Source organism: Mesocricetus auratus, unplaced genomic scaffold (genome assembly GCF_017639785.1).
Source record: "Mesocricetus auratus isolate SY011 unplaced genomic scaffold, BCM_Maur_2.0 Super-Scaffold_100691, whole genome shotgun sequence".
NCBI classification, from domain to species: Eukaryota; Metazoa; Chordata; class Mammalia; order Rodentia; family Cricetidae; genus Mesocricetus; species Mesocricetus auratus.
The window spans coordinates 45658624-45680028 of NW_024429267.1; the positions used below are offsets into that span (position 1 = coordinate 45658624).

The 21405-nt window shown below is 54.0% G+C and overlaps 4 protein-coding genes and 1 long non-coding RNA gene across 11 annotated transcripts; 4 read left to right on the forward strand and 1 right to left on the reverse strand.

The window, feature by feature from the left end:
• The first annotated feature begins 1350 nt into the window (after positions 1-1350).
• Positions 1351-6283, forward strand: Hyal2 (hyaluronidase 2). 4 transcript variants are annotated; one of them, XM_013116923.3, is made up of 5 exons: positions 1351-1484; positions 2473-2722; positions 3573-4539; positions 4990-5079; positions 5562-6283. In XM_013116923.3, the coding sequence occupies exons 3-5, from the start codon at positions 3619-3621 to the stop codon at positions 5970-5972; spliced, it is 1422 nt and encodes a 473-aa protein (XP_012972377.1). In that variant the 5' UTR covers positions 1351-1484; positions 2473-2722; positions 3573-3618; the 3' UTR covers positions 5973-6283. The 4 variants fall into 4 exon arrangements, with proteins under 4 accessions (XP_012972377.1, XP_012972378.1, XP_005074943.1 ...); XM_013116924.3 differs by lacking the exon at positions 2473-2722 and having other exon boundaries at positions 1353-1484; XM_005074886.4 differs by lacking the exon at positions 1351-1484 and having other exon boundaries at positions 2346-2722.
• Positions 6284-9744: 3461 nt separating this feature from the next.
• Hyal1 (hyaluronidase 1) lies at positions 9745-13740 on the forward strand. The gene is made up of 4 exons (XM_005075067.4): positions 9745-9905; positions 10530-11456; positions 12601-12690; positions 12866-13740. The coding sequence occupies exons 1-4, from the start codon at positions 9846-9848 to the stop codon at positions 13184-13186; spliced, it is 1398 nt and encodes a 465-aa protein (XP_005075124.1). The 5' UTR covers positions 9745-9845; the 3' UTR covers positions 13187-13740.
• Positions 13741-15199: 1459 nt separating this feature from the next.
• Naa80 (N-alpha-acetyltransferase 80, NatH catalytic subunit) lies at positions 15200-18210 on the forward strand. Of its 3 annotated transcripts, none has more exons than XM_040740177.1 (2): positions 15200-15338; positions 16855-18210. In XM_040740177.1, exon 2 carries the CDS (start codon positions 17065-17067, stop codon positions 18007-18009), a length of 945 nt encoding a protein of 314 aa, XP_040596111.1. In that variant the 5' UTR covers positions 15200-15338; positions 16855-17064; the 3' UTR covers positions 18010-18210. The 3 variants fall into 3 exon arrangements, with proteins under 3 accessions (XP_040596111.1, XP_012972552.1, XP_012972553.1); XM_013117098.3 differs by having other exon boundaries at positions 17002-18210; XM_013117099.3 differs by having other exon boundaries at positions 15201-15338; positions 17051-18210.
• Positions 15345-21204, forward strand: Hyal3 (hyaluronidase 3). Of its 2 annotated transcripts, none has more exons than XM_021229967.2 (4): positions 15345-15727; positions 19618-19762; positions 20291-20380; positions 20483-21204. In XM_021229967.2, exons 1-4 carry the CDS (start codon positions 15594-15596, stop codon positions 20744-20746), a joined length of 633 nt encoding a protein of 210 aa, XP_021085626.1. In that variant the 5' UTR covers positions 15345-15593; the 3' UTR covers positions 20747-21204. The 2 variants fall into 2 exon arrangements, with proteins under 2 accessions (XP_021085626.1, XP_021085625.1); XM_021229966.2 differs by having other exon boundaries at positions 15669-15727; positions 18849-19762.
• On the reverse strand, positions 19682-21358 carry LOC121137585. Its single transcript, XR_005874881.1, has 3 exons — positions 21206-21358; positions 20224-20417; positions 19682-19759 (listed from the first exon to the last, which is right to left on the reverse strand). It is a non-coding gene; the product is annotated as an uncharacterized LOC121137585 (long non-coding RNA).
• Positions 21359-21405: the final 47 nt, after the last annotated feature.

The following is a 21405-nucleotide window of genomic DNA, read 5'->3' on the forward strand; positions in this document are numbered from 1 at the left end:
GCCTCTGCTGGAAGCCTGTCCCCAGTACGTCCTCAGCTCTCTGCTGCTGTGGACATTCTGCCTGCATTTCTCGGGGTATGCTGTTAGCAGGTTCTCTGCTAGGCCTAGCCTCTGGCCATAAGCTCAAGAACTTCCGATTAGGAAGCAGGAATTGCTCAACCCAAGGCCAGGCTGGTGGCCTCCGAGCTGCTTGAAGGCTAGAACTTGTCAGGTCTTGAGTAGGATCACCCTGTGTAGCCTAGACCTCCATTCCCTGGATAAGCCAGGCTTAAGGCCCCTGTTCAGGGGCCAAGGCTCCCCATATCAGTGTCCCCTCTCCCACCACCACCATCCTGCCTGGGGGAACTCCCTGTTCTGGACCTGCCCAGCTGACCCCAAAGCTATAAACAATACAGGCGTTAGGGCAGTGTTTCCCCACTCCATCCGGCTGGGCTGTACTCACTTCCTTCCTGCTGACTGCCTAAGGAAGTGTCCCTGCCCTGGACAGTCTGGCCTGGCCTTTGTTTTCCCAGGAGTTCCCACCCTTAAAGCTTCCTAGACTTTTGTCCCTTATGAAGCCAACACAGTGGTTCACGGATGCTCCTGGGTAGGACCACAGCCAAGGCTGGACACCCAGCTCCCATACAGCTTTTTATTAGCAGAGGGACTCCCTAGCACTGGGGAGGTGAGCCATTTGGGTTCTGAGGGGTGATTGGTTCAGAATGATTTGAGAGTAGACAAATTTGCCTGTACCTCCGGAGAGGTCAGATGGGGTTCCTACTGTGAGCCCCCTCTCTCACAGGGACATGCATCTTTCATACACTCATGGGTAAGAAGCCCTTTACTCCACAGACCCTCCTAGCCCCTGCCACCCCCCCTCCCATATCACACAGGCACAGGCATCAGCTCATTGTCACATGTCTTCTCTGACACACCTCAGATACTTCCGCTCTCAATGGGAAAACATTGACTCAGCTACTGGAAGACCCCACCCCACCCAAGTTTCCCCCTCATGGGTGAGACGGTTTCCTTCTTTGGCATCTGCTCTAGGGGACCATTAGCTAAACAACCCAGCAAATAGTGTGACTCCCGTGAATACCGCCACTTGGGCCCCCTCGCTACAGGATTTGATGATGATTGACACGTCAAGGAGATGAGAGCCTGACCCTAGGCCCACATCCTTCCTGTCACTTGGCCCAACTCCTGGGAGGCAGATGCTGTTCAGAGGAAGGGTGCAAAGAGTAACCAGCCAGCAAGGGAAACAGGGTCAAGGGGCTCTCCTCCCCGCCCGCCCCTGTTCCTGTCCCTTTCCGCCCAGAGGGGCAGCAGGAAGTGAGGAGAAAGGGCAGGGATGGGAGGCGGGAATGGGTGGGAGGCCATGGGGTTTATCAAATCCCAGCAGGCTGCTGACAGGGCAGCAGCTGGTACACGTAGCCTGGCTGGAGAAGCTCACCTCTGGACGAAGGGAGGCCGCCGACCTATTGGGCGGACGGATTCCCACACAGGTGAGGCCAGAGAAGACCACATAAAGCTGCTCGGCCCTGCCGTAGATGCGCTTGCTGCAGCGGGGCTTCCTAGCTTCCCGGCGTGCGGGCGGGAAAGGGGCCGGCCGGCCGTAGATGCCGGCTTTCGGGGAGTTGGGTCGTGCAGTGGAGAGCAGAGCTGAGAGCCACGGAACAGCTCTAAGCCTACTCCCTACCAGAAGGGATTGCAGAGGCAGAAGGGCTCGGATATGGACTAGAGGCACTGGGGAGCCACTGCAGCCTGCTTCCTACAAAGTCCGGCCCGAAACTTCTGTGAACTGCACTTTATTTGGAGTTGAGTGGGAGTCCCCCTATGGACAGCCCTCCCACCTCCACCTCGTCGCAGAAGACTGGACCGAAGAGAATCCAGTGGATTGACCTCCCCTAGTGTAGATCCGGGTAGACCACATTCCTCTTAAGCCAGGCTGAACTGCAGCCCCTCTGGCGACTCAGCGACGTACCCCTAGTTACCAGGACGACCGCTGCGTCTCTTTGCCAGAGGAGGGCTCAGAGGCCTTCCTAGGCCCCCTCCTCTAGGCAGGCAAGGGGCGGGGCTTCCCTCTGACCGCAAACTAGCGTAGGGAGTCTGGGATCCGAGAAGGCGGGTCATTAATGTCCCAAGAGGCCCTGGATCCACTCGGGTCAAAATCTCTTATACTATACAAAGGGCCCACACTGCTAGAGTCCATATTCAGGCATGTGGGATTGAATCCGAAGCTACCCCCAGTCAAGGCCTCGGTCATAAGCCTTTATTGCACACATGCCACCACCACCCCTCAGCGCCCGCCCGCCCGCCCAATCTAGTGTTCTAGCCCTTTAAGAGGCCGGCTGCAAAGAGTGGATTGTTCCACTGGCGACAGACTGTGGGGGTACTAGCTCAGGCTGGTTGGCTCTCGCGGCGGAGACTCTAGCGGGAATCCCGAGTCCAAGAGGTATTACATCTCAGATAGATGACTATGTTCCTCTGCAGAAGATCTGGTGGTCCTCGAACTCGAAACGCAGCACTGGAAGAAAGGAAGGCGAACACACCCTCCCCGCAAGGCCGCAAATCCTCCCGTCGGCCCACCTCCGAGGCTAGATTCTTAAAGGGCCCGCGGGCCTCGGGGCGGAGCCAGCAGAGGCTCGAGCTGGGGCAGTTCTTGGGCGAAGGGCCGGAGCAGGCCGGCTGGTATCAGGATGGCGGCGGACCTGGCGTGGGTCCTGGTGGCGCCTGGTGCGAGGTGAGGGCGGGCGTTGCAAGCCTGGTGACTCTCTCCCTGTGAGCTGGGCTCTGAATCTCTAGGGGCGCCTTCATAAATGACCCAGGAACCCCACCCCCACCCGGGGAACTCTGGCCCCACGTGCGGGGCGGGGGCGGGGTCCCGCACAAAGACCAGGAGGGATACCCTCCACTCGGAACCCCTTATGCCAGGAGGTGAGACTGTAGGGCGGTCGCGAGGGCTCGCACAGATTCTCCGTGGCTGTGGTGGGAAGGGCAGATCAGCGAGCACGGCGGTGCCGAGTCCGCTGCCTCTTTGTCCCCGGGGCGCCTACTCCAAGCCAAGGACTGTGTCGGTGCCCGAGATGAAATTCTGACAGCCTCACCCTTCTGCGGAGCATGTTGCACAGATACCAGTTCCTCTGCAGCGTTGTAACAGCTTCTCAGCTTCTGTATGCATTGTACCCAAATGCTGTCCCTTCTCTGAATCAAGAGTTTCTTGGGGGGGGGGCTGTAGGGTGGAGCTCGGGTCGGGGGTGTTCTAGAACCGTGTGCTGTATGTATGGTATATAGGCATGTAAGTGACTCTGGCCCTGAGTCTGTAGCGTAATTCGTCCCGTTTTCAGAAGGGACACAGACCTAAAGGAGATTCTTGCCCAGCCACAGGCAGCTCCAGAAAGAACTCTGTGGTTTTGGCAGAGCCCCTGAGGTCTCTCGCCTACCCTTCAGTATCCTGCTATCTTTCAAACCTCTTACAGCCTAGGCGGCAGCATGGTGTGCAGCAGTGTAGGTTTTCGAGGTGTGGGTGGGATTGAGGTGCACATCTCTGGAATTCTCTAGACTCATTTGTTCTCTCCCCACACTTCCTTCAGTTCCTGAGCTGCTACCAGGCAGGTGACACTTCCCGTAGCCCCCAGCATGCGGGCAGGACTGGGTCCCATCATCACACTGGCCCTGGCGCTGGAGGTAGCATGGGCCGTGGAACTTAAGCCCACAGTGCCACCCATCTTCACTGGCAGACCCTTTGTGGTAGCATGGAACGTGCCCACGCAAGAATGTGCCCCACGCCACAAAGTGCCACTGGACCTCAGGGCCTTCGATGTGGAGGCCTCACCTAATGAGGGTTTTGTCAACCAGAATATCACCACCTTCTACTACGACCGTCTAGGCCTGTACCCACGTTTTGATGCAGCTGGGATGTCTGTGCACGGTGGTGTGCCTCAGAACGGTAGCCTCTGTGCACACCTGCCCATGCTGAAGGAGTCTGTGGAGCGCTACATTCACACCCAGGAGCCTGGGGGGCTGGCGGTCATTGACTGGGAAGAATGGAGGCCCGTATGGGTGCGAAACTGGCAGGAGAAGGATGTGTACCGGCAGTCTTCACGCCAGCTGGTGGCCAGCCGACACCCTGACTGGCCGTCAGACCGAATCGTGAAACAGGCACAATACGAGTTCGAGTTTGCTGCTCGGCAGTTCATGTTGAATACACTACGCTATGTCAAGGCAGTCAGACCTCAGCACCTCTGGGGCTTCTACCTCTTTCCTGACTGCTATAACCATGACTATGTACAGAACTGGGAGAGCTACACAGGCCGCTGTCCCGATGTGGAGGTGGCGCGCAACGACCAGCTGGCCTGGCTCTGGGCCGAGAGCACAGCTCTCTTTCCCTCTGTGTACCTGGACGAGACACTGGCTTCCTCCGCACACAGCCGCAACTTTGTCAGTTTCCGTGTGCAGGAGGCCCTGCGCGTAGCCCACACCCACCATGCAAACCATGCTCTCCCCGTGTATGTCTTCACACGCCCCACATACACCCGGGGACTCACGGGACTCAGCCAGGTATGTGTTCCCGGGTCTTGCCTTCTTCCTCCCTCCAGGAACCCCGCATGCTTGGGTTATCACAAGAACTATAGTTTACTGCCTAGTCCACGTCTCTTAGCCTTTGGAAGGGTGATGTCATCCCCATTCTGTAGATAAGACTGAGGCCCAGAGATGCTGAGAGTTAGCCCAGCGCCTCTAGAGAGGCCATGAAAAGTGCACAGTTAAAGCCGTCATTCCAGCTTTGGGGACAGAATGTGTGCCCTTGACTCTGTGGGCTCATGTGCGCTCTTGACATTGGAGACAAAAGTTCAGAGTGGGGTGAAGACGGGCGGGCGTAAGCACGGAGAACAAGCAGCCCCTGCCTGGAGGCATATGAGAGGGCTGCTTATGTCTGCAGGCTAGAACAGCTCTGTCCCTCCTCTCCTGTCTGCTGTCAGTCTTCCTCAGTAATCATCCCTTCCCACACAGATGGACCTCATCTCTACCATCGGTGAGAGTGCAGCCCTGGGCTCAGCTGGTGTCATTTTCTGGGGCGACTCAGTGTATGCTTCAAGTATGGTAAGGGAAACCTCCCCAGCCAGCCATAACTGGGGGAAATTTATACTTTGGCTTCCACGCTCACCTGGGTATACACACTGAGTCTAGCTTGTCTGTCTCCTAAGCATGGAGGCTTTGTCCCTGAACCCAACAGAGAAGGGCACCCCCACCCTGTGTCCAGAAAGAGGAAATGCTGTCCCGAACAGCTGGAGTTCCACCCTTCCTCATCCACACAGCTGGGTTCCAGTCTGTCTCCACCCCACTCCTCACTAGGGACAACTGTAAGGGCTCAGGAACTGTGTATATGATATGTATATATGTATACAAGTAAGTGTGCCAAGGATGAGGTTCCAGTAGAGCACTTGCCTAGTCTAGGATTCCAACTCCACCACTGCAGAAAGAAAGAGGTGCTCTCACCATAGTGTAGATGGTTTCTGTCAGGGCTTTGGGCTGAAGCAGCTAACATCAGATGCTCACCTGTTAACCTTGGCCTCTTCCTCCAGGAGACCTGCCAGTACCTCAAGAATTACCTAACACAGTGGCTGGTCCCCTACGTAGTCAATGTGTCCTGGGCCACGCAGTACTGCAGTTGGACCCAGTGCAACGGCCATGGGCGCTGTGTGCGCCGCGACCCCAGCGCCGATACCTTCTTGCACCTCAGTGCCAGCAGCTTCCGCCTGGTGCCTGGCCGCACACCTAATGAACCCCAGCTCCGACCTGAGGGAAAGCTCAGCGATGCCGACCTCAACTACCTGCAGACGCACTTTCGCTGCCAATGCTACTTAGGCTGGGGTGGCGAGCAATGCCAATGGGACCTTAAGCGGGCAGCTGGAAGTGCCAGTAGAGCCTGGGCTGGACCCCACCTCTTCAGTCTGCTGGCATTGGTAGCCATGATCCTTACCTGGACCTTATAAGGGGGTCTCCCCGCCTGGGATATCAGTCCAGCTGACCTCTGGCACAAGGATCTGGGCGTGAGGAGCCTGTTGGGGGTAAACAAATGAATCTGGCTTGGGCAGAGCCCCCCCAGGATGCCTAGGAGGCATCCATACCAGCTGTCACCCCCCCTGTTCTAAGGGGGAGAGAAAAATCCCCTGAGAAGCCCCTCATCTTGCCGGAGAAGAAGGGAGGATACGGCTAGGCCAGGGAAGGCCTGACTCTACTCCACTGCTCCTGGATAGTTTATAATTTTGGGGTCTCTTTTGTAAATTAAATATAAAAAAGCTTCTGTGCTTGGTTTTTCTGCTTCCAGGCTAGAGTGTGCAAGGGAGCCCAGGGTTGTCTGTGAGTTAGGCTCAGCTCTTTGACTTCCTCGCCTGTGTGTTCACTGAGGCCTAGGAGGGCAGAGCTGTCCACTCAGCAGTTGTGCTGGGGCAGGACCCACTCGAGTAGGATTCACACTCTAATGCCAGTTTCACTTGATCTTGTTTGGAGTGGGGTTGGGCCCACCCCTGTGTGACTGACAAAGCTAACAGCGTATCTGCCACCTTTCCAAGATCCCAGGCTGGGCCCGGGCCAGCTTTCTTACCTCAACTACACTCGGAGAAAGGGGAAGTGGTGCCTAATCTTCCCGGATGTTCCTACAGACAGGGCATTTCTGCTCCCAGGAGAGTGGACTCCTGTCATATGCTGCTCCTGCCATCTGAGTCACAACCTTCTCTTGGGTCTGGGAGGGAGACTGGCAGAGGATTGATAATGTCAATCTTTAGCATCAGTCCCTGTTACTATGTAGGTGCTGTTGGGAACAATCCTGATCTGGGAAGAAGGATTATCCTCAAAGGTCAGCTTTGGAGCCAGATCACGAATGTGTGTGTGTGTGTGTGTGTGTGTGTGTGCTCAGTAATAAAACACTTGCCTGGCATGTGTGAAAGCCCTGGGGTTGATCATCTGATCACCAGCACCGTGTGTGTGTGTGTGTGTGTGTGTGTGTGTGTGTGTGTGTGTGTGTGTGTGTCCAGAAACTTCCATTAGTCCAGAAATAGCAGCCAGGGTAGTTGGAGCAACTCTGAGCTGCTTTATTAGGCCTTCCTAAGACAGGTGTTAGCCTCCATCATTCCTCCTTCAGACCCACTAGAGTGTCAAGTGATGACTCACCCTTTCAGCCCTGTCCTCAAGAAACACAGTGGCTCTACAAGTGTTCCCATGATTAGCTAGCACTAGGTCCTGAGTTCCCTCATAAGAACCAGAGAGTGAGAGCAGCCAGCAACCATGTTGAGATGTGAAAGGAATGTGGAGGAACCAGATGGTGATGTGTGCCTATTGCAATCCCTAACTTGGGAGGTAGAGGCAGGAAGATGAGGGATTCACACCCAGCCTTGGCTAAGAGGCCAACCTGAACTATATGGGTATAGCTCACATCTCTCTCTATATATATGGATACAGCTCAGGTATAATCTTAAAAGAGGAGCCTGCTGGTGGTGGCCCACACCTTTAGTCCCAGCACTTGGGAGGCAGAGACAGGTGAATCTCTAAGTTCAAGACAGCATGGTCTACAGAGTGAGTTCTAGGACAGCCAGGACTGTTTCAAAGAGAAACCCTGTCTCAAAAAAAAAATTTGGCCGGGCGTTGGTGGCGCACGCCTTTAATCCCAGCACTCGGGAGGCAGAGGCAGGTGGATCTCTGTGAGTTCGAGGCCAGCCTGGTCTACAAAGTGAGTTCCAGGACAGCCTCCAAAGCCACAGAGAAACCCTGTCTCGAAAAAAAACAAAAAAAAACAAACAAACAAAAAAAAGCAGTAAATAATTGCTGGAGAGCAACACTACCTACAAGTTAACAAGCTATTTCAAGGAAACAGCTTTTGTGTATTGTGCCTTTGAGTCACCATGCTGCTTCTGTAAGGAGGCACTCATGTTCTTCCTGTAATGTAACCAAAAAAGCAAAAACAAAAAACACTCATTGGCCGGGCATTGGTGGCGCATGCCTTTAATCCCAGCACTCGGGAGGCAGAGACAGGCGGATCACTGTGAGTTCGAGACCAGCCTGGTCTACCAAGTGAGTTCCAGGACAGCCTCCAAAACAATACAGAGAAACCCTGTCTCGAAACCCCCCCCCCCCAAAAAAAAACACTCATTGATTCATCACACTACACTTACACTTAGAATCATCTCTTTGGTCTGCCGTCAGAACCCTATCTGAAAAAGTCAAGCCACAGCCAGGAGGTGGTGGCCCACGCCTTTAATCCCAGCACTAGGGAGGCAGAGGCAGGCGGATCTCTGTGAGTTCGAGACCACCCTGGTCTACTGAGTGAGTTCTAGGACAGGCTTTAAAGCTACAGAGAAACCCTGTCTCGAAGTCAAGTCACACCAAAGATAACCAGAACTGCAGGGGTAGGGAAAGGTCAGGGTAGGAAGATGGGGCTGTTCAAAGACCCTAAGCATGCCCAGGTAGAAACACAAGTCCCATATGGTAGTCCTACTGTGAATGCCGGTGCTCAGTGGTCACCAAGTAAGAAGTTCAGTGGTTCAGGACCAGCACAGCTGCGGCCCAGACAGCATTTCACCCTGGGCAGGGCCGTGTCCTCTCTTCCCTTACTTTCCCAACCCTTGCAGGCAAGCCTGGGCCTGACACCTAGCAGATCTCAGTAGCCAGTCTATGACTCAGTGAACTAGTGAAACTACAAACGCATGAACACACATTGCATTATTTATGCGTGACTCACTAACAGACCCCTGCCCATTCCTGTGACCTCTCACACATGGTCCCAGGCACCGAGTCCCCACACTTGTATGCTTGTATGTATAAACCCCTGAGAATTTGGGCAGTCACCCAGTTACCACCTAGAGCTTCACAAAGACACAGTCACTGACCCAGATTATACAAAGGGTGATGACACACCTCAACTTCATGAACGCACAACCTCCCAGAAACAGAGACAGATTACCCATTAGACATGGCTGGCAGGCAGGGCTTAGAGCCACCAACCATACTTCTAGGAACCCACAAAAATGTTTTGTTTGACTTGTGTACATACATGTGTATTATATGTGTGCGTATGTGGTGTATTTCTCCATTGTTCTTCACTGTTTTTTAGTCAGCATTTTGCATTTACTTGTACTTACACATGGGCATGTGCATGCCATGGTGCTTGGGTAGCAGTCAGAAGACACCACTTGTCACAGTGGTGCAGAGAAAGCACCCTATAATAAGCACATAGTCCTCGGGGATCATGCATTTACTTGACCAGTATGTCTGGACACAATAGTTTTACCAAGTGTGTCCCAGGATCAGGCGTGGCTACAGGTGTTTCTACTGGCTGAGCTAGCACACTAGGCCTTCTTATATTTTAAAATGCCATTTTGAAGGGCTAGGGATATAGCTCAGTGATGGAGCATTTGGCTAGCAAGCATGAAGCCCTGGGTCCTAGTCCCAGCACTCACAGAGAAAGGAGGGGGGAAGAAGGGAGAAGGGAGAAGAGAGGTAGGGAGAGAGGGACAACACAAAAACATGTGTTTTAATGAGGAAGGGACCCACAAAAGCAAAAGTGCCTGGAGCCTGAAATGTCAGACAAAATGCTCTAAGTGTGAAGTCCTCCAGGACCACACATTTGCTTGACCTGTTGGTTATGTCTGCCTCAGCCCCAGCAAGTACACGAAGCCCTCCCCAAGTGCTGTCTGGGTGGGAGGGGCTGCAGCTAGTCCAGTCCCACCCTGTGCCAAGACCAGCCTATCAACTGGGCGGGGTGGCTACAAAAGCTCAGAATTTCCCCGGAGCAGCAGCTGCAGCAGCCACAGCAGCAGCTTCTCAAAGTTGCCGGGACTTGGGCCGTTTGCGGGACAGAGTTCAGCCAAGCCATGCTTGCACTTACACAGCGTGGCCAGGAAATCTGGAGAATGAAGTCCTTCAGTCCTGAGGTCAGCAGGGACAAGTGGGCAGCCGGCGGGTTTCCAGGGCTGGGCTCTTGGTCGTTGAGCATCCCTTTCCCCAACGGCTGCCAGGATTTCTGGCTAAAGAAACATAATGGCCTCCCTTACTCACCAGGTCGGCCCGGGGCTGAGGCTCAGCTCCCCTTTTAGGACAAATGTGACACTTCCTCTGACCCTTGGGGGGGAAGGGTGGGTAAGATGAGGCCAAGACAAAGCTTGGGGGAAGCAGATGGCAGGGTCCTGGCCAAAGAGGAGACTCGTGTGAAACTTTCGTGGCAATGCTCCTTTCCAAGCCTCCCCTCTGCTCTCTGACCTTGATGAGCCCTGCAGATCAATGTTCAACTAAAATCACAGCAGGGACAAAATTCCGAGGAACCCTACTTCAAGCAGGGTTCAGAAAGTTTGATACCCGCCTTTAATCCCAGCAATGCCTTTAATCCCAGCACTCGGGAGGCAGAGGCAGGTGGATCTCTGTAAGTTCGAGGCCAGCCTGGTCTACAAGAGTGAGTTCCAGGACAGGACAGCCTCCAAAACAATACAGAGAAACCCTGTCTCGGAAAAAAAAAAAAAAAAAGTTTGATGCATACCTTGAACTCTGCTTCCCTCGGCCAGGTTCCCCCAGAGCCACCCCATGCCACTACAGCCCACCTGCTTTACCTCTACACAATCTTCCTGACCTTGCTCGACTTGGCCCAAGGCTTCAGAGGGTCCACGGCACCCAACAAGCCGTTCATCACCGTTTGGAATGCAGATACTTACTGGTGCCTGAAGGGTTACGGTGTGGATGTGGATGTCAGTGTGTTCGATGTGACTGTCAACAAGGAGCAGAGCTTCCGAGGCCCTAACATGACCATTTTCTACAGCTGGCAGCTGGGCACCTATCCCTACTACACCTCCACCGGGGAACCCGTATTTGGTGGCCTGCCCCAGAATGCCAGCCTGGTTACCCACCTGGCTTGCACGTACCAGGACATCGAGGCTGTCATGCCCGAGCCTGACTTCTCGGGACTGGCAGTCATTGACTGGGAGGCATGGCGCCCACGATGGGCCTTCAATTGGGACAGCAAGGACATCTATCGACAGCGCTCAGTGGCACTGGTTCAGGCAGAGCACCCTGACTGGCCGGAAACGTTAGTGGAGGCCGTAGCCCAGCGCCAGTTCCAGGAAGCTGCACAGGCCTGGATGGCAGGCACCCTCCAGCTGGGGCAGGTCCTGCGTCCTAGTGGCCTCTGGGGTTACTATGGCTTCCCTGACTGCTACAACCACGACTTCCTAAGTCCCAATTACACAGGCCAGTGCTCACTAAACATCCGCGACCAGAACGACCAGCTAGAGTGGCTGTGGAACCAGAGCTACGCTCTCTATCCCAGTGTTTACCTGCCTGCGGCACTCATGGGCACAACAGGGAAGGCTCAGCTCTATGTTCGACACCGTGTACAAGAGGCATTCCGTGTAGCTGCAGCTTCCAGAGACCCCAGTGTGCCCATCCTGCCCTATGCACAGATCTTCTATGAATTGACAAATCATCTTCTGCCCCTGGTGAGTCCTCTGTGACCTTGTCTACCTTGTCAGCCTTCCTTGTTAGGTAATAAGGCAACAGGTTCAAACATTGAGTCCACATAGCTTCAGGGTACTTTTTTTTGATCGGGGGAGGGGTTTTGGGAATCAAACTCGGCCTTGTACAAATGCTTAGCTACTGACTTAAATACCCCAGTACTTTGTTCATTCATTACCACATACATGGGGCATCTACTTTGTGCCAAGTTCTGTGAGAAGCATGGGCGACTCAGAATTTAATGGAAAAATTAGTTCCCATCTAATTACAGGCTAGACAGAGAACATGCTTACCCTGACCATCAACACATGCTTCAGGTGAATGTTAGGAGTAAAGAATAATGGGTTGGCCAGCACTTGGGAGGCAGAGGCAGGTGGATCTCTGTGAGTTCGAGGCCAGCCTGGTCTACAAGAGCTAGTTCCAGGACAACCTCCAAAGCCACAGAGAAACCCTGTCTCGGAAAAAAAAAAAAAAAGAATAATGGGTTGGGACCACAGGTGGCAGGTCCCTGGTCCTAGGCTGGGACTGAGAGGATCTCCACCCTGGGGCAGGTGATGGACTGGATGGCGGGTAGACAGAGAAACAGAGACCTGTAGATGTAACTCGTATTGAAAGTTTTAGAGCCTCCAAAGCTACAGAGAAACCCTGTCTCAAAAAACCAAAAAAAAAAAAAAAAAGAAAGTTTTAGTAAGGGGGAGGTAAGAAAATAAGGTAAAGAGACCAGCCACAGGACAGAGGAGAAAAAGGGGGGGACAGAAAAAGGTCCTGTCTGTCCTCCAGAGAAATAGTAGGAAAAAGAGAAGTGGGTAGAGCCCACTTTTAAAGACCAGGGTACAGTCGGGCCATGGTGGCGCACGTCTTTAGTCCAGCACTCAGGAGGCAGAGGCAGGCACATCTCTGAGAGTTCTTAGCCAGCCTGGTCTACAAAGTGCACAGAGAAACCCTGTCTCAAAAATAAAAGATCCAGGGTACAAACACCTACCACGTGCAGGTGGGTGAGAGGCAGGGCCCCGTTTGCCTGGATTACAACAGTGCTGGTTACAGATTATTTGTCCCGTCCAGTGATGTCCGGTTCCCACTGGCAGGAAGGACAATAGCATCCACAGGGCTATGCAATCTACTTCCCAGGAGGAGCTGGAGCACAGCATCGGGGAGAGTGCAGCTCAGGGAGCAGCAGGAGTGGTGGTCTGGGTGAGCTCAGAAAATACTTCGACTAAGGTAAGCGGAGGCCTGGGAGGAGGGCTAGGGATGAGGAGAGACTAGAGACTAATCTCCTCTTTGTACCCTGGCGTCCTGACTGAGCAAACGTAAATACGGCTTACCTGTAAGGGTAAGTAAGGACTAAGAGGGTTCAGACAAGGCTACAGTCACTTACACGCTCCTTCGCACTCAGGAGTCCTGCCGGATCATTAAAGAGTATGTGGATTCCACACTTGGGCCTTTCATCCTGAACGTGACCAGTGCGGCTCTCCTCTGCAGCGATGCTCTATGTTCCGGCCATGGCCGCTGTGCCCGCCGTCCCAGTCACCCCGAGGCTCTGCTCACTCTCAACCCTGCCAGTTTTTCCATTGAGCTAACACAAGATGGCAGGCCCCCCAGCCTCAAGGGCTCCCTCTCCCTTAGGGATCAGGCACAGATGGCTATGGAATTCAAGTGTCGCTGCTACAGTGGGTGGCGTGGGAAGCGGTGTGAGAAGCGAGATATACAGTATTAGCTGTAACCAGACTGCACACTGAACAGCTAACATACCCTGGGCCCACCTGCGACTTCCTCAGATACAGTCACACGCACACAAGTCACAGTCAGGAGCATGCTCAACCACTGTCATAGTCATGTGCACACAGGCACGCTCACAGGGACAGTCACTTGGTGAATCAGAGTTAAGAGCAGGCACTATCAATTCTGTGCCTATAAGGACCTACTTGGCAGGATCATAGGCAAGTCCTTCAGAACCTATGAGTCAGCAGTGACAAAGCTGACATTTGTCCTATGTCTGCTCTGTGCCAAGCCTTGTGCTAAGTAAGCACTAGAAATGGACTCTTCACAATTCAAGACATACAGGAGGAGTGAACACTTTTTTTTGCTTGTTTTTGTTTTTGTTTTGAGACAGGGTTTCTCTGAATTGCTTCAGAGCCTGTCCTGGAACTCGCTCTGTAGACCAGGCTGGCTTTGAACTCAGAGATCCACCTGCCTCTGCCTCCCAAGTACTGAAATTAAAGGTGTACACCACCCCCGACTGGCTGATTAAATACTTTGTGTTTTTGTTTTCATGGTTTTTTTTTTGTTTGTTTGTTTGTTTTTTGAGACAAGATTTCTCTGTGGCTTTGGAGGCTGTCCTGGAACTAGCTCTTGTAGACCAGGCTGGTCTCGGGCTCACAGAGATCACCTGCCTCTGCCTCCCAAGTGCTAGGACTAAAGGCAAGTGAATACTTTTTATTTACTTATTTTTTGCTGTGCTGGAAATTGAACTTAGTACCTCACACCCGCTAGGCAAATGCTCTATCACTAAGCTATATTCCTAACCGCTGAGGGTGAGTACTTTTTGTCCAATGTTGTCCAGCAAGAAGAGACAAGCTCTCGGAGTGTTGGTGACACATGCCTTTAATCCCAGCACTCGGGAGGCAGAGGCAGGCAGATCTCTGTGAGTTCGAGGCCAGCCTGGTCTATAAGAGCTAGTGCCAGGACAGCCTCGAAAGCAATACAGAGAAACCCTGTCTCGAAAAACCAAAAAGAAGCCGGGCATTGGTGGCGCACGCCTTTAATCCCAGCACTTGGGAGGCAGAGGCAGACGGATCTCTGTGAGTTCGAGGCCAGCCTGGTCTACAAGAGCTAGTTCCAGGACAGCCTCCAAAGCCACAGAGAAACCCTGTCTCGAAAAACCAAAAAAAAAAAAAAAAAAAAAAAAAAAAAGAAGGAGGAGGAGGAGGAGGAGGAGGAGAAGAGACAAGCAAAGCCAGGCATCATGATACACACCTGTAATCCCAGCACTCGGAGGCAGAGGCAGGAGTCTCTGTGAGTTCACGGCCATCCTGGTCTACATACTGAGCTGCAGGACAACCAGGACTACATAGAGAGACTGTCTCAAAACAAAACAAACAAACAAAACCAAGAGATGCATATTGAAATCTAGGCTATCGGGCTCCAAAGATAGAACCTTACATACCTACTGTGTGTTGATGGTGCCCTACATGAGCTGGGAAAACACAATAACACCACTCTACAGGATCCCTGAAATCTGCTGAGAGATACTAACTAGCACTGCTCAACCCAGCAAACAAAACTGTCATATTTTACTTAGCTGTTTAATTAACTCCTAAAATACGCAGGTCTCAGAACCCAGAGAACACTGGAAAGGCTGGTTTCTTCCACCCAAGTATGTTGTCTAAAGACCGCTGCTTCCCATGATCAAAAGGAAGTTCCATTGATGCACTAGGGCTAGAGATGCTACCAGAGCGGAGCCAAAACGAAATTCCCATTTCTTTGAGCCTGGGGAGGTGAAAGGTGCAGGAAAAGCCAAACCCAGAGAAGCTGCTAGTAGTCAGAGGCAGGGCCTGCAGGGGGGCCGAGCCAAGAGGAGGCGGAGCCATCGGCAGGAAGCTTCAGGCCCAGTCGCCGCCGGAAGCGAGGAAGCCGGGGGACCGAATGGGCCTGCTTTAAGTTCTGTTGTGACGCTCAGAACCAGGGGCGGGGGGGTGTCTAGGTGGAGACATTCCGGGCACGGAGGACTTAGGCCTGCGAAGATTGCTGTAAGTCCTCCGTACTGCTGGGACCAGCATAGGCACACCGAGGAATCCGAGCCAGAGACAGCGAGATACCAAACCGTGCGCAGGCTGGACGCGGACCATCCCGGAACTCGGCTTTAACATGTCAGTATCACCCTCCCTCTCACACATTGTCCATCTATCCTCCCCGCGTCTGTCGTCCCCCAGTGACCGTGTCGCCCCACAAGCCTTACCAACGTTGGCCCTTCCCTCCAAGAGCATGCTGAGCCACACCCACCCATAATCAAGCTTTCAAAACCCCCACTCCCAAAAGATATCTATCCATGGCCTGTGTCCCATAAGGGGCAGGTACAGATCCTCTCTGAATACCCGGGGCTTCGCTCCACCTACAGCCCCGCAATGAAGGGGTTAAGCCAGTTTGGGGAACCCTGGGGCTTTGGGCTAGGGGCGGACCCTGAGGTTCCTCCTTCCAGACCTTACTTAACAGCCTGGGAGCTGGGAGGGAGTGCTGCTACCGAGCTGACCCGCTGCAGGTAAGGGGCTCCGGTTACAGCCCAGCGTGTGGGGTTTGTGTGCCGGGTGAGAGCTGCCTGTCCTCGGGCTTGGGGGAAGTTGGGAAGGGTTAGGGGGAACTGGATGGAACAAAGGAGTATAGTGGGACTCAGCTGCCCACCCAGTACAAGAAATTCCCCAACACAGCCCCTCCATGGCCCCTCCTTCCAGCAGAACCTAAAATACGGTGGGTAAACAATGAGGTTTTAGGCATGGAGGCCTGGATCCCCAGCCTGGTGGCCGTTGGACACCTGTAGATTTAGGAAGGAAGCCATGGTCCTTATCAGGGGGGTAACTGTGAAACTCAGGCCAGAGGCAAGCAGGCTTGCAAAAGCCACATTCTGTGTGATGGGCCAAGCTCCATGCTGATGCTATCAGGGTACCAGACATAAGGACAGTTGGGTGTGTGCCCAAGTGTCCTGAACTGAACAGAACTGGAGAGGAGGGACATAAGCTCTGTTCTACGGGAAAGGAAGGCAGTGGGGGTGGGGGGAGGCTGAGCCTGTCTGGGTGTGTGTCTGGGTCCCAGCGTCCACTTGATACAGGCATGGCTGGATCAGCTAGAGGAGGGCTGGCGTGTAGGGAGAAGGAGGGACGGGGCAGCTCCTGGGAGTGGTCTTTCTTCTGAAAGAGAAAACTCAAGGGGAAGCAAACTAGAGGTATGATGTCCAGTTCACCCTCTGCCAAGGCTAGCCAGCTACAGTCATGGACTACTAAAGATAAGACAGGCTGCTCCTCGTGGTGATGGCTGATGCCTGTGACCCTAGGGCTTAGGAGGCTGAGGCAGTCGGATCACTTTGAGGCAAGCATAGGCTGCAAACCCTGGAGAGACAGAGGTGGGGAGGGGGGACCCAGCAGGTGGGTTAGGTGGGCTAGCCTGGCACAGTGAGCTGCTGTAAAGGCACTTAGAGCATTTGTAGCCAGAACTTCTGGGTTCCAGCGCAGCCTCCCCTCCAGTGTTGGGTAGGACGCCTGTCCTTTCCAGTGCATGCAGGACAAGGTGGAGCACACCACCCCCAGTTCCCAGATGCATGTCCCTTTCTACCAGTCCTCCTTCCCGGCCCCAAGCCCGTCCTCCTGACACAGCCTGGCACGGCTGTATCCACAGGAGGTGAACCGTGTGTGTGTGTGAGGAGAGGCCACTGCCTGGGGACTGTGGCCTAACCCTCCAGCCTGGCAATGAGGCACCTGCAACCTAACAGGAAGTGACCTAGTCTTCCTGCCTGACTCAGCTGAGCCTGGATCCTACCTCTAGGCAAGAGGGGCCTCTGAGCCCTGGCCCAGCCAAGCTGCCCCTCCCATAGACCCCGTGCACCGGATGGAGCTGCTCCTGAGTACCAGCCCAGCAAAGCTTCCTCTAGATCCTGCATGCCAGCCAGAATTGACCCTGAGAGTCAACCTGACCAAGCTAACCCTGGATCCTGCACGCCAGCCAGAGCTGTCACCGAGGCCCCGGATAGCTGAGCTGACCCTGGATTCCACATGCCCCCCAGAGATGACCCTCAGTCCTGGCCCAGCTGAGTTTCCTCTGGATCCTGAACACCAGGCAGAGGAGACCCCAGTCCCCAACCCGGCTGAGCTGACCCTGGAACCTGTGCACTGCCGACCCGAGCTCCTGAGTGCGTGTGCTGACCTCATCAATGACCAGTGGCCCCGCAGCCGAGCCTCCCGTCTCCACTCCCTGGGCCAGTCCTCAGATGCCTTCCCCCTCTGCCTGATGCTGCTGAGCCCTCATCCCACGCCTGGAGCATCCCCTATTGTGGTTGGCCATGCCCGGTTATCACGGGTACTGGACCAGCCCCACAGCCTCTTAGTGGAGACAGTGGTGGTAGCTCGGGCTCTGAGGGGCCGTGGCTTTGGCCGTCGCCTCATGGAGGGCTTGGAGACTTTTGCCCGAGCCCGGGGCTTCCGCCGGCTGCACCTCACGACTCATGATCAGTTGTACTTCTATGCCCATCTGGGCTACCACCTGGGCGAACCTGTGCAGGGTTTGGTCTTCACCAACCGTCGGCTGCCCACTACCTTCCTACGTGCCTTCTCTAAGACACCCTGCCCCCAGCCACCCTGCAAGGGGCCTGTCCTAGCTGCCCAAGCTGTCCCAAGGAGCTCCAAGGGACCCCCATTGCCACCACCTCCTCCCCTACCCCAGTCTCTAACCACCTCACCCCCTCCTTCACCAGGGCCCCTTCCTCAAGGCCTGCGAGAGACAAGACACAGAGATCTGAAGGGATGCCCTATATTCTGGATGGAGAAAGACATCTGAAGGCCAGGCACTGTCTTTCTGGGACATTGAATTGCCCAGAACAGTCCCAGCCTCAGCCCACTGGCCAAACTTTAGCCCCCTAGCCTCTGGGGGCGACCTTAGCCTGTGTATGTTTCCCGGGTACCAATGGGCCAGGAGGTGGCTTCAGAGCTTCAGCTCAGAGCTGTTAGTGTGGCTGAATAAAGGCTTCCATTAGGTGTGGCTATGACAATTTATTTTGTTAGACCCCTTCCCAGATTCCCTATTCCTACAGAAGCCCTACTATCCAACTTGGCCTGAGTCATTGATGAGGTAATATCTGTCCTTTACTCCGCCTCCTCTCCCAGGCCCAGGCCCTTCCCTTTCCCTTACCCTCACTCATTACCGTTCACCAAGCACTTGCCCTGCACTGGACTTAGGCAGAGAGGAATCTGTAGACAAAGTGTTGGGGGTGTGTAGCAGGTCTCATGCTGGGAGCCCAAGTGCCCTCACTTCCCCCAGAATCTGGTAGGTAGGTAATGTTAGAGACCTGCCGAATGGGAATTAAGCCAGGGAAGCAAGAAGGCAAGCACTGAGTGTTCTTGAGGCAGAGACAAGATGGGCAGGGGAAGGAAGGGGACGTGTGACAGCCGTGAGTTGGGGAGGCCTCAGAGAACATGATGGTGCCTTACCAGAGATGGAGAACACTGGGGGGAGCAGCCCAGGATGCTTGGGGTATGGCCAATTGGGAACCATGTTTAACCCCAGCCCTGCCCCTTTCCCTGAGGGGAAGAATTTGGGAAGCTTTCCCTGCTTTCCTTGCTATGCAAAGGCGTGGCCTTGACCACGGACTCTAAGCTCATCCCCCCTCTTTCCTGCAGGTTTCCATCTTTGTGGCATGACCATGCAGCTAGGCCTAACCCTGGTGGTGGGGGTAGCCCTATGCTTGGTGTTTGGCCAGCCTTTGCGGCAGGTTCCTGAGCGTCCCTTTTCTGTGCTGTGGAATGTACCCTCAGCACGATGTGAGGCCCACTTTGGTGTGCACCTACCACTTAGTACCCTCAGCATCGTGGCCAACCATGGCCAGCATTTTCACGGCCAAAACATCACCATCTTCTACAAGAACCAGTTTGGTCTCTATCCTTATTTTGGACCTAGAGGCACAGCCCACAATGGGGGTATCCCTCAGGCTGTATCACTAGACCGCCATTTGGCACAAGCTGCCCACCAGATCCTCCATAGCCTAGGGTCTAGCTTTGCTGGCTTGGCAGTGCTGGACTGGGAAGAGTGGTACCCACTTTGGTCTGGGAACTGGGGTCCCCATCGCCAAGTCTACCAGGCAGCCTCCTGGGCTTGGGCACAGCGGGTGTTCCCTGACCTGGGCCCCCAGGACCAGCTCCATAAAGCCCATACTGGCTTTGAGCAGGCTGCGCGTGCACTGATGGAACAGACACTGCATCTGGGCCGCACACTTCGCCCACACGGGCTCTGGGGCTTTTATCGATACCCAGCCTGTGGCAATGGCTGGCATAATATGGCTGCCAACTATACAGGCCACTGCCATGCAGCCACCATTACCAGGAACAACCAACTGCACTGGCTCTGGGCTGCCTCTAGTGCTATCTACCCAAGCATCTACCTCCCACCCAGACTGCCAGCCGCCTACCAGCAGGCCTTTGTCCGACACCGCCTGGAGGAGGCCTTCCGAGTAGCCCTGGTTGGCCACACACACCCTTTACCTGTTCTGGCCTATGCTCGCCTCACAAGCCGGAGCTCTGGGAAATTCTTGTCTCTGGTAAGTAAAAGCGGAGGGTTAGGGGTTAGTCCAGAGACACGGCCCTGTCCTAGGAAGCCGAAGAGGAGATCTTGCCTAAGGGAAGTGGGAAGGTGGTCATGACCTAGGGTTTAAAAAAGATCCTAGCCTGCTGGGCAGTGGGGGCACACACCTTTAATCCCAGCACTCAGGGGGCAGATCTCTGAGTCTGAGGCCAGCCTGGCCTACAGAATGAGTTCTAGGATAGTTGGAGCTATATAATGAGACCCTGTGTCAAAAACAACAAAACAAACAAAAGATCCCATCCTGGGGTAGGAAGGCATGACTATGTGCTGGGAGATCTCAATGGATTAGACAGAGTCCAGCCTTTGGGTATCTGGTCTAAGGACAGTCATTCTCTGGAGGTACGGGGAAGTACTTAGAAGCTCTGTCAAAAGAGCCCTACTCTAGAGGCAGAGTCAGAGAAGTAAACCAAACGGTACCATGGTGACGTTGGGCTCTGGGGGATCTGGGCAGTCCAGCTTTGGCTCAGTAGTTCTCTGACTCCAGGATGACCTGGTGAGGACCATTGGTGTGAGTGCAGCGCTGGGAGCAGCCGGAGTGGTGCTCTGGGGAGACCTGAGTTTCTCCAGCTCTGAGGTGAGCACTGCCCCTTCCTCATGCGCACGCTGTAGTCCTAAGTTAAGGGAGAAGCTATGTCAAGTCATGGAGAAGGAGCAATGACATCTCTTCTCTCCTCAGGAGGAATGCTGGCGTCTCCACGACTACCTAGTGAGCACTTTAGGCCCCTATGTGATCAATGTGACAAAGGCTGCCATGGCCTGCAGTCACCAACGATGCCACGGCCATGGTCGCTGTGCCCGGAGAGACCCAGGACAAACGAAAGCCTTTCTGCATGTGAAGCCAGATGGTAGTCTTGGAGCCTGGAAGTCCTTCAGATGCCGTTGTTACTTGGGGTGGGCTGGCCCTACCTGCCAGAAACCTGAGCCTAAGGAAGCAACATAAGTCAGGAGTTCCTGCCCTTGGTTTTTTTGTCCCTGTTGCCACTTTTCCAGCCCTAGGGGAAATCCCATTTATGTTTTAACTAATAGAACTTTCCCAAGAACATAGACCACTTCAACCAACACACCTTCCCTCAGAATTCCCAAGGAATAGATAGGGCCTAATAAAAACATAAAACCAGACTCAGAGCCCTCTGAGATCACCTGACTTAAAAAAATAAAGCAGCCCAGGGAGTCAGTTGCAGACATCTAAGGTTGCCAGCCAGACTAGAGCACTGTTCCTATACCTCAGTGCATCTACAGAGAAGTCCTATCTAAGGGGCAGAGAGACAACCCCTACATTCCTCCCAACACACACGCATACACATGTTCGCATGCACGCCCACCCCCCAAAAATTTTTAAGGTCTGTTAAATGCTAAGCTATTGTTTGTACTCTCTTCCATAAAGTCACTTTTTCGTTACCCGAGGCTTGTCTGTTCTCACGATTCTACCAAGCGTCAAACCCTGGCCTCAACGCAGGTGCCTTGTTACAAGGGCCTAGCGATGCTTTCAGCAAGGAGGGAAACTACCAAGTTAACTATGATCCCAGACGCCGCGGGGACCAGAGGAGGGGCAAAGAGCATTGTGGGTAAATAGTTTAGCAGGAGTGGCGTCGGCTTGTG